At 34.4% G+C, this 16442-nt stretch overlaps 2 protein-coding genes across 5 annotated transcripts; one reads left to right on the top strand and one right to left on the bottom strand.

The window, feature by feature from the left end:
- Nucleotides 1-6618: 6618 nt before the first annotated feature.
- On the top strand, nucleotides 6619-14004 carry LOC113779214 (UDP-galactose/UDP-glucose transporter 7). Of its 4 annotated transcripts, XM_027324734.1 has the most exons (7): nucleotides 6621-6750; nucleotides 7441-7546; nucleotides 7693-7938; nucleotides 8902-9012; nucleotides 9119-9277; nucleotides 13147-13290; nucleotides 13443-14004. In XM_027324734.1, the coding sequence occupies exons 1-7, from the start codon at nucleotides 6719-6721 to the stop codon at nucleotides 13605-13607; spliced, it is 963 nt and encodes a 320-aa protein (XP_027180535.1). In that variant the 5' UTR covers nucleotides 6621-6718; the 3' UTR covers nucleotides 13608-14004. The 4 variants fall into 4 exon arrangements, with proteins under 4 accessions (XP_027180536.1, XP_027180535.1, XP_027180537.1 ...); XM_027324735.1 differs by lacking the exon at nucleotides 8902-9012 and having other exon boundaries at nucleotides 6619-6750; XM_027324736.1 differs by lacking the exon at nucleotides 6621-6750 and having other exon boundaries at nucleotides 7490-7546; nucleotides 7649-7938.
- Nucleotides 14005-15109: 1105 nt separating this feature from the next.
- On the bottom strand, nucleotides 15110-15925 carry LOC113780436 (fasciclin-like arabinogalactan protein 3). The gene has a single exon (XM_027326239.1). It carries the CDS (start codon nucleotides 15923-15925, stop codon nucleotides 15110-15112), a length of 816 nt encoding a protein of 271 aa, XP_027182040.1.
- Nucleotides 15926-16442: the final 517 nt, after the last annotated feature.

The raw sequence follows: 16442 nt of genomic DNA, 5'->3' as shown, positions 1-16442 counted from the left end.
ATATCATTAAGATAAGATTAGTTATTTTTTAAATTTATTTTAAAATTTGGGATAATTTTTAAACATATAATATAATATTCAATATTGGTAAAATCTAAATGACCAATAACCCGTTAATTCTCTTTAATTAGGCATGCCACCTAGGAGTGAGAAACACTCTAATTAAAATAGATACTTTCATAAATATATATATATATATATATATATATATGTATATATATAGATTATCATGTGGGAGTACGGTTATATAATTATAAGAGTATAAATTTATATTTTTTATAAGGATAAATTAGTCTAAAATTTTATAATTCTATTTGTTAATCATCCGGGAATGATTAATACCACCTCCCAATGGGATTATTTTATCTCATAAATAAAGGATTAATGCAGTTAGATAGGATGTATCACCCTATGTATAAAATAGAATCAAACATGGAATGACATAAAATGATTAATCCAATCCCGTGTTATCCCATGAGCCAAAGGGACCCTAAGGGCTTGTGAAATTGTTCCTTCTGCTTAACCTGTGAATGGATGGACCAAGTGGAAACTGGAAAGAACTTGTGACTCCTAGCATGGGCGAGTACATTTCGAATTCAATTAAAGACACCAAGTCGGGAGGAATCCCATCATTTAAAACCGAGCTTGACAGAATTCGAAGGATTAAACGTATCCCTAACTAACCTTATCTATACCAGATAAAAAAAAAAAAAACTAACCTTATCTATACCTAACAAAAATATATGAAAATAAATAGTTAAAATAGTGGTTTTCATGAATAGTTAGTTTTTAACGAAGAAAAATGTTTTAAATAAGGGGAGATTCTAATCCCTTTTGGATACTATACTCATAAACGGAATAACCGTTAGATGGCGAAAGAAATATTATTGACTTTTAGATTAAACATCGTTAAATATTTAAAAATTATATTATTATCTTTTTGAGAGATGCAAATTAAAGGAATTGTATTTAAAAGGGACTATAGAATTTTTTTTTCTTTTTAATAAAACACAAATCCAATATCTTTACAATAATAAAGCCTATGTAGGTAGTCAATACCAATTTGGTGTTAATTTTATATGTTTTCAAATTTACCCTCATTTCTATCTATATCATATATAAAGCAGTAGGGAGGCTTTTGGTGTAAACAAAAGGTTGTTATCTTTTGATTTCCTAAATAACCCTTTGTGTATAACTACCCATTGTCATATCCACTTTTGTCTCTCTTACCCACTATCATATCTACTTTTGTCTTTCTTACCCCCTATCATATTTACTTTTACCTCTTTTTTTATAAGTACTCACTGCCAAATAATAAGCTATTTGTATATTTTATTTTATGTAAATGTGAATTTTTTGTATGTATTATAAAAATATAAAATCAAATTTCATAAAAAACAATTTTAAAAAATATCTTTAAAATTTTTTTTATATATTTATTTATTGTTGCAATGTACCTTAAGCATTAATTATTAATGGACTAGTTGACAGTCATCCAACATGATTTACTTGACAAAGTCAAGGGAGGTTCCATAGAAATTTAATGAGTATTGTAGTTTTAGCATAGTTCACCAAAATATGTGCAACCTTGTTTGCATCTCTAACAGAGGTATTAAAATGGGTGATTTGGATGGGTCTGAACGAATTATAATTGGATTAATCCATTTATATGGGTATGAATATGCCAAATTACCCATTTATGAGTAACTTACAATTCTACTTATTTTTTTATTTTTTTGCATGTTGACAAGAAATAACGATATTTTATCATTATTATTAGATTGATAAGAAATTCATATTTATTTGCTCAAAACTCATTAAAAGTTGAGTTTAAATGTATAATTATTTCTAAATGTATATAAATGGGTGACTTGAATCAACTCACTATCAACCAATTAAATGGGTTTAATTGAATACTCATTTAGATCCATTCAAAATTAATGAATAAGTTTGGATAAGTCAATATAATTGGATTATGATTGGCATCTCAAGTCTCTAAGAATCCATGATACATCAACATGATTTTGTTTTAACAAAGCCAAACATGCAGTATACTGTGTTTAGATAGGAGATTATTTGAAATAATTATTATAACAATTTTTGTTGATACGAACTCGATCCAACAAGAACCTATCTTGAAGAACTGAATCGATCAGGCAGCGGAAGAATCTATTTTGACAAGGTTATAGAACAATAACTACCTTGCTAGATCTAAAGAGAACCCGTCTCTAGAAACCTAGTGGATTAGTTATTGATTTGAACAATAACTACCTTGCTAGATCTAAAGAAACCCTGTCGTTAGAAACCTAGTGGATTGGTTATTGATTTGAAAGAATAAAATGATGTGATCATCTTGCCTTGAACACCACAAGTATCCAAACTAAATACTTGATACAGTTCAAGGAATTCATAAAAGGAGACAACTCTTTTTTTATTAATTCATCTTCAATATCATATATTCGAATAGTTACATAAAGTTGGCTATTTATAACCTTACAAGACTCTGAAACATAATCTAAATTGAAAACAATACAAGTTTCCTTATTTGACTTGACTTCTAAAATTGACATAACTTCTTAAATAAATTTGGAATCAAGATTTGGAAATCAATTAAGACATCAATCAAGATTTGGAAACCAATCAAGATTTGAAAATCAATCAAGATATCAATCAAGATTTGGAAACCCAAGATTTGGAAGCAATTAACTACTTTTCTAAAACTCTAATTCAACTAGAATAGCAACTTAACTAACTAAAATTGGCTTAATTATGGTCAACATGACCTTAGCCTTTATTCCCCTTATTAAGGATTCAAAAATAACTCAAGACTAACTCTAATTAACTAACAATTATTGCTGAAAACTTAATTAAATAAATAATAAGAAATAATCATGACACAAGTTCAGATCTTCAATGATTCTTGAGCTCAATCTTTATGTTCTCATCATTCCCCTTCTCTTGAAAGACGATTTATCCTCAAATCGAGTGATTGCTTACAAAGGAGTAACTCGGAGAATGTCTTAATATATGCAATCCAAGAATTTCAAGAAATAACCAAGCCAACTACAAGACTCAAGAGCAACAAGAAACAAACACAAGATATGGGGGAGGAAAAAAATTTCGGATGAACAGTACTGTTACAGTACGATGAATAGTACTGCTACAGTAGCGACGGGATGAATAGTGCTACTACAGCAGTGAACAGTACTCCCCCCCGTGAACAGTCCTTTTTTTTTTTACAACTTGACACAAGGTTACGACTTCACTTGGAAGAAATTTAATGGGAGTTAAACCCTTGAAAAACCTGTTTTCAAGAACGTAATCACACCATGAAATTCTAATCTCAATTAATCAAGGGGGTAAGTTAGACTCAAAATAAAAAAAAAAGAATAATTTTTTTTTTGTTTCTTTTAAATCAAAAGGCGGCTAGGGTTTTGGTAGAAAAATAAAAAGAAAAGGATATTAACCTAAATCAAGAGCCGAAGCTCTGATACCAGATGATACGAACTCGACCCAACATGAACCTACCTTGAAGAACTGAATCGATCAGGCAGCAGAAGAATCTATTTTGACCAGATTATAGAACAATAACTATTTTGTTAGATCTAAAGAGAACCCGTCTCTAGAAACTTAGTAGATTAGTTATTGGCTTGAACAATAACTACATTGCTAGATCTAAAGAGAACCCGTTTCTAGAAACCTAGTGAATTGGTTATTGGTTTGAACAATAACTACCTTGCTAGAGTTAAAGAGAACCCGTCTTTAGAAACCTAGTGGATTGGTTATTGGTTTGAAAGAACAAAATGATGTGATCATCTTGCCTTGAACACCACAAGTATCCAAACTAAATACTTGATACAGTTCAAGAAGAAACTTAAGTTCCATCAAGGAACTCCATAAAAGGAGACAACTTTCTTTTTATTAATTCATTTTCAATATCATATATTCGAATAGTTACATAAAGTTGGCTATTTATAGCCTTACAAGACTCTGAAACATAATATAAATTGAAAACAATACAAGTTTCCTTATTTGACTTGATTTCTAAACTTAACACAACTTTCTAAATAAATTTGGAATCAAGATTTGGAAATCAATCAAGACATCAATCAAGATTTGGAAACCAATCAGGATTTGAAAACCAATCAAGATTTGAAAATCAATCAAGATATCAATCAAGATTTGGAAGCAATTAACTACTTTTCAAAAACTCTAATTCAACTAGAATAGCAACTTAACTAACTGAAATTGGCTTAATTATGGTCAACATGACCTTAGCCTTTATTCCCCTTATTAAGGATTCAAAAATAACTCAAGACTAACTCTAATTAACTAACAATTATTGCTGAAAACTTAATTAAATAAATAATAAGAAATAATCATGACACAAGTTCAGATCTTCAATGATTCTTGAGCTCAATCTTTATGTTCTCATCATTCCCCTTCTCTTGAAAGACGATTTATCCTCAAATCGAGTGATTGCTTACAAAGGAGTAACTCGGAGAATGTCTTAATATATGCAATCCAAGAATTTCAAGAAATAACCAAGCCAACTACAAGACTCAAGAGCAACAAGAAACAAACACAAGATATGGGGGAGGAAAAAAATTTCGGATGAACAGTACTGTTACAGTACGATGAATAGTACTGCTACAGTAGCGACGGGATGAATAGTGCTACTACAGTAGTGAACAGTATTCCCCCCGTGAACAGTCCTTTTTTTTTTACAACTTGACACAAGGTTACGACTTCATTTGGAAGAAATTTAATGGGAGTTAAACCCTTGAAAAACCTGTTTTCAAGAACGTAATCACACCATGAAATTCTAATCTCAATTAATCAAGGGGGTAAGTTAGACTCAAAATAAAAAAAAAAGAATAATTTTTTTTTTGTTTCTTTTAAATCAAAAGGCGGCTAGGGTTTGGTAGAAAAATAAAAAAGAAAAGGATATTAACCTAAATCAAGAGCCGAAGCTCTGATACCAGATGATACGAACTCGACCCAACATGAACCTACCTTGAAGAACTGAATCGATCAGGCAGCAGAAGAATCTATTTTGACCAGATTATAGAACAATAACTATTTTGTTAGATCTAAAGAGAACCCGTCTCTAGAAACTTAGTAGATTAGTTATTGGCTTGAACAATAACTACATTGCTAGATCTAAAGAGAACCCGTTTCTAGAAACCTAGTGAATTGGTTATTGGTTTGAACAATAACTACCTTGCTAGAGTTAAAGAGAACCCGTCTTTAGAAACCTAGTGGATTGGTTATTGGTTTGAAAGAACAAAATGATGTGATCATCTTGCCTTGAACACCACAAGTATCCAAACTAAATACTTGATACAGTTCAAGAAGAAACTTAAGTTCCATCAAGGAACTCCATAAAAGGAGACAACTTTCTTTTTATTAATTCATTTTCAATATCATATATTCGAATAGTTACATAAAGTTGGCTATTTATAGCCTTACAAGACTCTGAAACATAATATAAATTGAAAACAATACAAGTTTCCTTATTTGACTTGATTTCTAAACTTAACACAACTTTCTAAATAAATTTGGAATCAAGATTTGGAAATCAATCAAGACATCAATCAAGATTTGGAAACCAATCAGGATTTGAAAACCAATCAAGATTTGAAAATCAATCAAGATATCAATCAAGATTTGGAAGCAATTAACTACTTTTCAAAAACTCTAATTCAACTAGAATAGCAACTTAACTAACTGAAATTGGCTTAATTATGGTCAACATGACCTTAGCCTTTATTCCCCTTATTAAGGATTCAAAAATAACTCAAGACTAATTCTAATTAACTAACACTTATTGCTAAAAACTTAATTACATAAATAGCAAGAAATAATCATGACACAAGTTCAGATCTTCAATGATTCTTGAGATCGATCTTCATGTTCTCATCATTTGTGATACGATATATGTAAAATAAAAAGGTGATTGAAAAGATAAAAAATTATATTTGTGATGCAATTAAATAATTTTTGACCAAATAATAGTTATCCAATTTCTCGTTGAGAACCAATAATAACCGTATATACCAATCTACATATCATTCGTTCCGTCTTTCCCCGGCAATCAACCCGCCTCACATGGCGATGGCTTCACAGTCCAACGGTCAACCCCTCACCTGCTTCACCGACTCTTGCGTAATCCACGAATCCCCCCAATCCCCATTCCCCATCAAATCCCCAATGCCTCCCTGTTACATTACACCATTTTGCGATCTGTGGTTGGAGGGGAAAAAGCAAAAGAACAAAATCAAAAAAGGAAGGCATTGCTGTTTAGGCAAGTACACACAGGTTTCATCCTCGAACGTTAAACCCACAACTAACACTTTACTAATTACCTTAAACTATTGCGTAAACAATTTTTACTAGTCACATTAGTCATAGGTTTCACTCAAAATTCAACACCACCACTCTTTCTCTTGATCCAAGGAGAACTTTTATTCACTTATTTATCAATTAATTTAATTATTCATGTGACTTTTTTTTTTAAATTTAGTTTCACTCAATTCTTAATCCAATCGTTGATTTATACATTAAGCGTCCCTCTTACTTGAATCAATTCTCTTATTTTCTTGAAGCCCGCCATTTTTTGCCATCTGGGACGAAAAGCCCAACTTTGTTTTAAGGTTGAAATAATTGTGATATTGAAATATTTGTGGCATTTATTAGGTGGGTTCAGGCTTGAGAGATGGATGCTGCAGACACGAGTTCATTCTTGAGGTTTGGATTTATGCTGATTAATTATCTATTTTTTGAAATTTAATTGGCAGACCCTTGAATTTTGTGATGCATTTATTTTTCTTTGCATTAAATTTGCTTTCTGGACTGGATATGATTTTGCTGAATATGCAGATTTTGACATCTAGGGACAGACTATGTTCAGTACTCTGCTTTTTGTAGTTATGCAGATTTTGACATCTAAGGACAGATTCTGTTCAGTACTCTGCCTCTTGTACTTTTACTGAACTGCCTTCTTCAATGTCGTCAGTAATTATGTCATGATGTTTCCCCTTTCTTTTCTTTTCTTTTTTGAAGTATTTTTCTTTGATTATTCTTAAGTGGTTTATGATATGGTATGCTATCTTTAGACTGTTTAGCTTGAAAATGCATGCAGAAATGCATTGACTGGAGCTAATTGTCCATTTAGTTAGTGTTTTATTGACTTTTTCTTTTCTTCCTCAATTAAATCTGTGATAGTTACCATATGACCTGAAGCCTCACCACAATTGTGCTACTGACTGGTGGTATAATGTTCCTCTTTGTAAAATTGTTCAAGTACTTTCTGCAAATATACTTTCTGCAATACTACTGCAAGAGTGTGTTTGCGCGTCTGCGCCTTTTTTTTTTTCCTTTTTGGATTTTGTTTGCTCAGTTGGGATTTAAAAACATGAGGGATATCTTGCAATGCAGTTTGTTTGCTGCAGTCTCATATGGGATTGCTTCAATGGCAATGGTTTTCATCAATAAGGCAGTGCTGATGCAGTATGCACACTCAATGACTTTGCTTACACTCCAGGTAAAACTTGACGAATGATTGGTGTATTCTATAAATCTACTCATGTGATTCAGCTCATATTTGATAGGTACCTGCTAGAGTAATGCTTTAAATGGTTTTCAGATTATTGACTAGGTTTCTTTTTGCCATGTTTGAGCTATGAGCAGCAATTGGCAACTACTTTGCTCATTCATTTTGGTAGATCCATGGGATACATGAAAGCCAGAGGACTAAATGTGGAGACAGCCAAAAAACTTATATTTGTTTCGTTATTCTACAATGCAAATGTTGCATTTGCTTTAGCAAGTTTAAAAGGAGTAAACATTCCAATGTACATTGCCATCAAAAGATTGACACCACTTGCTGTTCTAATAGCTGGATTCTTTACTGGAAAGGGAAAACCTACAACTCAGGTCACCATCTATGCTTCAAGACTATCCATGTACACTTAGTAGTGCAGTTACCTTTAGTAGTTCTGTTTCGTTTCTGCTTATCTTGTTTCTGTTAGTGCTGCCTTTACATTCTTCTTGGATATTCTCATTTGCGGCCAGATAATCTTTTTCTTAACTGCACATGTTGTACATGCGTCAAGCAATTCCTTCCTGTAAACTGGTAGCAATCTGTATCTTTTTTTTTTTTTCGGCGGTAGTTATACTTGAGTTAAATCTTACAATCAGTTGTGCATCCATGAGTAGAAAGTAAAATTATGCGTTGATGAGCCTGCTTTATACATTTGGACTAAAAAATCTTGCCCTGTACCATTTTCTGTTAATACCATCCTTATCTTTTCAAAATTCGTGAAATAAGAAGGAACTACTTTCAAGTGTTAATGGCTATGAAATTGTTTACCATATGGTTTGCTCCAGACAATGATTGTTTACTTCACATGAGAGAATTTATATGAGAAAAGAATAATAATGGAATTTGATTCTGCGCTCTTTGAAATTTTTTATTTTGAAAATGACTCATTAGCTCTTATATAAGTTTTAGAGTGCTTCTTCCTTTATTCTATGCAGCAGTTGTGCTGAAATCTGAAGCTGAATTTCCATATGTCAAGCTGCTGATACGAGATTCTGAACCAAAGGAATCTTTGTATAACTCATTGTTGAATTAAATCAAGCAATTAATATATTTTGAGTTGAATTGAACTCTTATTGCAAGTGTTTCAACTATATGAAAGTCAATGTGAATTTTTGCATTAACATTTTATTGTCAATTTAAAAATTATGCTTGAATAAGGTTACCAAGAACTTCTCCTTAGCCTGTTTGTATCTCCCAATTTCTTTCCAAATTTCTCTGCAGCCATTATCTCAATGGCTACCAATCAAACTAATAAGCTTCTGATTATGCTTCTTGTCCTTCTCATCTTATTTCAGGTAACCCTTTCAGTTATGCTGACAGCTGCAGGTGTAATTATAGCAGCGCTAGGAGATTTTTCTTTTGATCCTTTTGGATATAGCATGGCTCTTACTTCTGTTTTCTTCCAGGTCTTGCTTGAGTTCTTTTGTTCCTCTGGCCTTTTTATGTTTTGTTTTCAACTTTTACTTTGATACTTAACATGTCTATTTGATGGAACTTTTTGTTTCGATTCAGACCATGTACCTTGTATTGGTGGAGAGGTCAGGTGCGGAGGATGGGCTGTCATCAATTGAGATCATGTTCTATAACAGCTTTTTGTCTTTACCATTTCTCCTGTTTCTCATCATCGCTACTGGAGAGTTTCCGAACTCCTTGTCATTGTTGCTTGCAAAGGTTAAGACCTTTCTAGTTTCCTCTACATTTGATTCATACACATTATTTTAATTTAAGTAAAACTGAACTGATTTTAAAGCTTAATGAATTTGATGATCTCTTTTATGAATTTTGAATGCTCAAGAATGTGGACTTGCTACACACACATAGCACACACACATACACACATGCAGACACACATACATATGTATAATATTTTAGTGATACGTTGGCTGGTTAGGAGTACTTCTTATCGTGAAGCATCAAATTAGCATTTCTTTTGCTAATCAAGGGAATCAACCATATGTATGTATGTATGTGATATACACACACACACACACACGCATGCACGTACAACACATGCAGACACACATATGTATAATTTTTTAGTGATATTTTGGTTGGTTAGAGTACTTCTTATCCCAAAGCATCAAATTAGCATTTCTTTTGCTAATCAAGGGAATCAACTGTATTTTACAAATATGTTGCCTGGTTAGGAATATATGTGTCTTGGAAGCATTTATTCTTTTGCTATTCAAGGGCGTTAACTCTATTTTAGTAATATTTTGGCTGGTTAGGAATATTTCTGTTCTCGGAGCATTATCATGAAATACTTAGAAGAGAGTGAAGGGTACTAAATGGGAAGTAGAAGAGACTTTTCTCTTTATTTTCCAGGGTATTCTAGGATAAACTGGGAGACCAAATCAAGTAAATGCTTAAGTCTGTATTTGCTCCACTTCTATTATTACAAAAATCAACTAGGAATTTGGAACTGTTTACAGTTTCTATAGAGTATACTGAATGCCAGGAAATTGTTAGACACCAATTCCATAGGTTGTGTTCTTCCTATTGCATTTTCTGACAATCTTTGGCTTTGGTGCAGCTATTAAGTCTGCCATGAAGCATGCACATGGATCCTTCCTTCTTTTGTTCTCTTGTTGTGTTGGGACAATGCACAGAGACGCAAGCTTTTAAAATATTTAAGCAAATTCATTATGTTTTTCCCTATACATGATTAAAATGTTGTCATCTATTCACAAATAAACACATTCTGAGGTCTCTAATATATCTTGATTTATAAGACGACTCATTAACGTGCAGAAGCTGATTGTTTTTGTATTGCATACTGCAATTGATTTCTAAAGGAGGTTACTGTTGATGCCCCGCTCCCTTTCTTGTAGCTTTTTCAGGTTTACTTAATAAACAGGTTCGCGCCCATGCCACAGACTGACCTCCAACCACACAATAAAAAAAGCGACAAAAATGAAGGACTAACTCACACATTTTGTTTCTATATCTAGTGGATGTTCAGACATAATTATCTTCTCAGATATATTCTTTTTCTGTTCTAATGGTTCTATACATTTTAGGCAAACTTCATTTTAGTCCCTCTAGTTTCTATTTTTTCTACATTTGATGCCTTACACGAATATTTACTTGAAGATCTTTTAGGCAGGAAGATCTTCATTTTTTCAAATTTCTACTTTGGTTTCACTTTAGCCAGGAAGATCTTTTGCGTGATTGTTTTCCTCAATGTTTATTCTTTTTTATTCTCTTGCCATGTGTCTCTACTTCTCTCTCCCCTTTGTATTATTCCTCTCTCCTACCCTCGTTCTACATGCTTTCCTCTGTCTCTATTCTCCCCCTTGTTGACCTCTTTCATGCCTCCTCAGCTTTACCCCCTCGATCTTCTGCCACTTTCCCCACCTTGTCTGCCTTCTCTTTTTCTCTTCCTCTTCATCTACATGCTTTTCCTCTCCACTCCCCCCATTTTCTTCTCTCTCCTTGCATTCCAGCAAAATCCATCACCCTCCCTCTCCTGACAGTTGTTGTGGGCAGAGGAATGCTGGTGGTCTTGTGGCTTTATGGTAGTGGTTGGTATGGTGGTGGGGATGGTGTGCCAGTCGCTTGTGGGGGAGTGGCAAAGTCACTGGAGGGAAAGGCATGATGGGAAGTAGGAATCAAGTTGGGCAGGTAAAAATGGACACTGGGGTGACCATTGGAGATGTGGGATTGAATGTTGTTTATGGGGTCAGAACAGTGCAAGCAGGAGCGGGAAGAGGGGCCAATGAATGAGTTTTGGATTTAGCAAGTGTGGAACAGGTGCATGGTGGTTGTGGTAAGTGTTCATGCATTAAGCCAATGCCTTATTGAACCAAAATAAGGTGTTTCCTAAGCTAGACAAGCAAGGTGATCAATCTGGAGTGAGGAGTCAAACCAGCCTTAAATAGAGATAGAGCCTAGCAACTGTAAACTCTGGTACTTATTGGTGGAGGTCACAATCACATCACAAAGTATGGCACTCGTATATTAGACGATAGAAAACTTGTAGTGCATCAGATCCGTCCAAATTGAGTAATATGGAAATTTTGGTAGCACTAATAATGGGGATTTTCCAGAATAATTTCTGGGTCAATCATGCCTGTCTTGGGGTGGGTCAATCATGCCCGTCTGAGTCAATCATGGTAAGTCTTAGCCTTCGCTGGAAAATAGAGGAGTTTATGCTGGTAGAAACTATAGGCAAGTAGTAACCATGAGCCTGTCTAGTGTTGTCAATGAGTTATTCATATCGTTGTCACATGATATTTTACATGGCCGAAATGACATGTTCTGAGATTTTGTCTGGATATGTTTTAAATGCTATTCATTCATAATAGATAAATCACTATTTTGAGTAAGAGTGTCAATATGATACCATGACCTAGCAGGTGAGGTTTCTGATGTTGGATTTATTATTATTACTTTGCTGTAGAATTTTATTACTATGCACTTGTATTTGTGTTTCCTTTTCAAGATCCCTGAATATCAAATGTGATGGTTATGCTGTTCATCTGGTCATCTTCATGGATGTTAACATAAGATGAGAAACACCCTAATAAACCCCAACATATATGTTAATGTTAAGATGGAATTTGAAAACGACTCAGTTTTCCCTTTTCTACCTTGGGAAAGTACTACCTTGGAGATATATTGATGCAGTAAGACTGTATTAGCATTTCCTTTGTTCAAATTTTACTTTTATTTTTATGATGTCAGACTAGCTTATGTTTTATCCTATTGATTTTTTGTAGAGCAGGGTTGGGCTGTATAAAAGTAGGATTCTGGTTTTTTTCTGATTGAAGGATAGTTCCCCCCTTCCCCTCTCTTTTGTTTTTTGTGAAGTTCTTCACATAGAACTTCAGCTTTGGCAGTAAGACCCCCTGACCAAGCTTTCCTTTAGGCTTTCTGCAAGAACCTCAACTTTGATCATGAATCAAATTTCTTCTTTTCCCATGCTACTGCCTGCATAAATAATGTTACCTTTCTCTACATAGATAGCACTTCCTTCAAGAAATCATGCAAGTTAAATGCTAGCATTGTATGCTATGCACATACTGGAATGGAGATCCCTTTTGCAACTAGGCAATCAGCTTGCACATTACTAGGTACTGGAACCAGTCAATAGGGTCTTCAAGTCAACTGTGTGATGTTTGTGTATTTGGTGTCATAAAGTCCTAGCTAGAACATAATTGATCTTTCCAGCTGAGTCAAAGCATAGTACCTCCCCATTCCCGACCATTCGTATGCCTAATCTTTGCTGGAGGCCTAGTGTGCATAAGAGACAAATGCTGGATAAGACATTGCTGAATAGACATTGATTAGAGTGTTTCACATTGTTCTCTAACATTTTTTCATCAAATGGAAGCCGCTAAAAAGGGATACACGCATGCAAGCTCCTCTCTCATTTTTTGTTTATTTTGTTTGAATACTACAGTCCATTGAGTTCCTATATTTCATGTGAGGTTGAGCTCGTACATTGCTGTCTTTTAAAATATTGCTTTGTGCTGTTCTTATTTCCAGTATACTCACTGAAATCATCTTTTTGGCATGGGCATCTTTTCTCTGGACAGAGTACTTCACTATCGTTTTTGGTTATTCTTCTTCTTTCTCTGGTGATGGGAATTGTTCTCAACTACACAATGTTCTTGTGTACCATTGTTAACTCTGCTTTAACCACCACTATAGTTGGTGTCCTCAAGGGGGTCGGTTCAACGGTATGTAAGGATTCAATTTTTCTTTGTAGTTTAATTACTATATCTATCTAAAGAAAATCTAAGAGCCTGAAGCCAGTTTTTTTGGACTTCTTTTCTATGCTTTTCATAAGAGGTTAGATAATTGATGCACTCATTTCTTTGCTTCTGTGCAGACCTTTGGTTTCATATTGTTAGGAGGAGTGCAAGTGCACGCACTGAACGTTACTGGACTAGTAATCAATACAGCTGGTGGTATATGGTACTCATATGCGAAATATCACCAAAAGAAGAGCAAGTTGCCAAAGCTAATGTCGGATGTGGAAGCCCATCGCAAGTGAAATTCATGTGGGTGGGTGTCCAGAAGCTGGCTTAATAACTTATTTCATTCTTTCTGTTTAAAATTTAGGTGCTTCGTCCATGAAGTGGGGACTGGAGAGTAACAGGGCATTCATTATACATGACATAACGCTAATTTGAGCTCGAGTGATTGTAAGCCAATTTGATGTTGAAAAGAAGAAAGTGATCTTGTGGAAAGGAGGGAAATATTGAGAAACAGTGAGGGAACAAATTGTCAGAAGATATTAGAATTGAGAATTGAATTACATGTTTTGGCGGCTAGGAAAGTTTAGCAAGTATTGTAGCCAAACTACTAGTGAATACACAATGGCAAAGGTGTGGAATGGCAGAGAAGTTAGTGGTAATGATGCATTCAAGATCCGAAGTCTATTGTCGATATGTGTATTGCTTTATTTGTTTCTCGTTATGTGGTTTACAACTGAACTCGACTGGTGCGGTGTATTCGGGTTTCTTGAAGCAACGGAAACAAAATGTACAAGAGCCGGAGTCATTATTTATTGTACGGATGAGTAGGCTTGCTAATTGGATCATAGGCTTGCTAATTGGATCATATGAGTCGGGCTTTTAAAAATTCAGGTTTAGATCATTTAATTTGTAACACTTTCGAATTTTGGACCCTGAGTTATTTTTATATCAAATCGAGTTTATATTATATACGTAATCTTTTTATTGACTGTATGTAAGCAAAAACGTGAATGAAATCAAGCGAATATAAGGTGGATTTTACCATTATCGAAAGAGGGCACTTGCTGGACAGACTAAAATTACAGTTTTAGGCATCATAGTTTCAAAATGATTTAATGTTGTCCTATCAAATGATAAATGTACTCCACTAACCAAAGAAAAATTGACATTTTGTAAGTACTAGATATTTTTGGTTTCACCCCAAATAGTTTGCGGTAAGTTAATTTGCATTTGCATTTGCATTTGAGCCTGTAAGTAATCTGAAAAGAACTCTTATTGAAAAAGAATAAAATGATACACACAACCCATGCCTTAATGATTGCTAGAGTATAAGCCAAATATTATAAGAAGTTTGATTTGCTAGTGAGTTTTTAAACAACAAATATTTGTATTTTAATGAGTTATAGGGGATTAACAGTTTCTTACATATTATTATTGTACTTATTAAATATGTTTCACTACTTGCTATATGAATGTTATCATTCTCCACTTCTATTCAGGACAATCTTTTTTTTCTAAAAAAAAAAAAAAAATCCTTTGATTTGTGCATCCACTGAATGAAAATCGCGGCTCCGCCACTAGGTCAGTAAACTTTATTTTGTAGGATAAAGATTGACTTATTTGGTAAAATGGATTGGAATGATTTTGTTTTCAATACAAACATGATTATATGGAAAGAAATTCGTGTTGCAAATTTACATTTCATTACATTTCTCACCATTAAACATAGGATTCATTTTTATTTTTATTTTTTTGCTCAAAATTTTCCCTAACAAATGCCTTGTTGCGATCAAACACTTCAATAAGCAGCAAGGAAGGATGCCAAAACCGCGACAAAACCAAGAGTGCTAGAGGCCAGGTGCTTGAAACTTGCATTTTGGTTTTTGTCATCATCAGCATCTGCAGCTGGTGCCTGAGATGCAGGTGCATCGCTCTTGGGGGCATCTGAGGGGGCATCAGGACTGGGAGCTGTGGCATCATCTGATGGAGTCGGTGCCTCGGGGGCCTCGCTAGCTGGGGGTGGAGACACCTTCTTGGCTGGAGCAGGAGCACCAGCTGCCTTGGGTGGTTCTTGAAGAGTGGTGCCATCAACTCCAGGCGTCATGATAGCACTTGAAACACTGATGATGGAGTAGTTAAATGGATGCTGCGTTACTGTTGCAACAACCTGAACATTGTGGGGAGCACCTTTGGCAGCCGAGGAAAATATAAGCTGACCATGACTTCTGTTTAGAATCAAGAAGCCTTGATCGTAAGTTGCCACACCAGTTTTTTGGAACAAGGTTGTCATTCTTGTCCCATTTTTTGCGTTTGCGAGCTTGAGGAGATCATAGTAGTCAAGAACCACATGAGTCATCAAGGTAATTTTAATAACATCAGCCGGTTTACCAGCAAGGTCTCCAATGTGCTCATTAGGGATGGCAAGAATAGTTACGGGTGATTGAGAATTGATGGCTTTAACCAAACCTGCCTTGCTCAAAAGTTCATTGAAGTTACTAAAACTGGGGATGTCCCCAAGGACAGCAGTGATGTTAAATGCCGCTGTTGTGGCGGAGGAAGCAAGGAGCAAACAAGACAGGAAGATCAAGGAGGTGGAGATCTTGGAGGCACCCATTTTTGGTATTCAACGCCAGAGAATGTGGCTATGAAACAAAAAGGTTGCTTCTCTGTCTATGAAACAAAAACGTTGCTTCGTTCTCTCCTTGCACTGAAAGATGTCTTGCAAGTTAGAGCATTATATAATAGGGGTGAAATGGATTCAAATGATAAGAATTTCGGACTTTAGGGATGGGAGTGATTCTCTCTTTTCTTCGGGATTAGGTAGAATCGATTGGTTGCGCGTAAATAAATAAAAGACATCACAACGTGCCGTGAATCTGAATACAACATTATTTGGAAAAAAAATTTGATTTTATTATAAATACTTTTTTTCAACTATATTTTTAATCGTTCCAATTTCATTTTAATCTTATATACATTATATTATAAAAGTACTACAATAGCGTTATACTGAAAATTTTTCAAATAATCCTCCATCCAAACACTCTATTTGATCTTAAAGTGGCAGGAATGATTGGATCTAATTGTTTGTTTCTTTTAAAAAAAAAAAAAAAAAAGAATTGGTTGACCGC

This window comes from Coffea eugenioides, chromosome 8, assembly GCF_003713205.1.
Source record: "Coffea eugenioides isolate CCC68of chromosome 8, Ceug_1.0, whole genome shotgun sequence".
Taxonomy (NCBI): Eukaryota; Viridiplantae; Streptophyta; class Magnoliopsida; order Gentianales; family Rubiaceae; genus Coffea; species Coffea eugenioides.
The sequence above is the reverse complement of the archived record's forward strand: the minus strand, read 5'-3'. Positions and strand labels throughout refer to the sequence as shown.

Coding starts and splice junctions, on each gene's coding strand:
- LOC113779214 (XM_027324734.1), top strand. CDS start 6,719: ATGGATGCTGCAGACACGAGTTCATTCTTGAG. Junction 6,751..7,440: donor GACACGAGTTCATTCTTGAG/GTTTGGATTTAT, acceptor CTTGCAATGCAG/TTTGTTTGCTGCAGTCTCAT. Junction 13,291..13,442: donor TCAAGGGGGTCGGTTCAACG/GTATGTAAGGAT, acceptor GCTTCTGTGCAG/ACCTTTGGTTTCATATTGTT.
- LOC113780436 (XM_027326239.1), bottom strand. CDS start 15,925: ATGGGTGCCTCCAAGATCTCCACCTCCTTGATCTTCCTGTCTTGTTTG.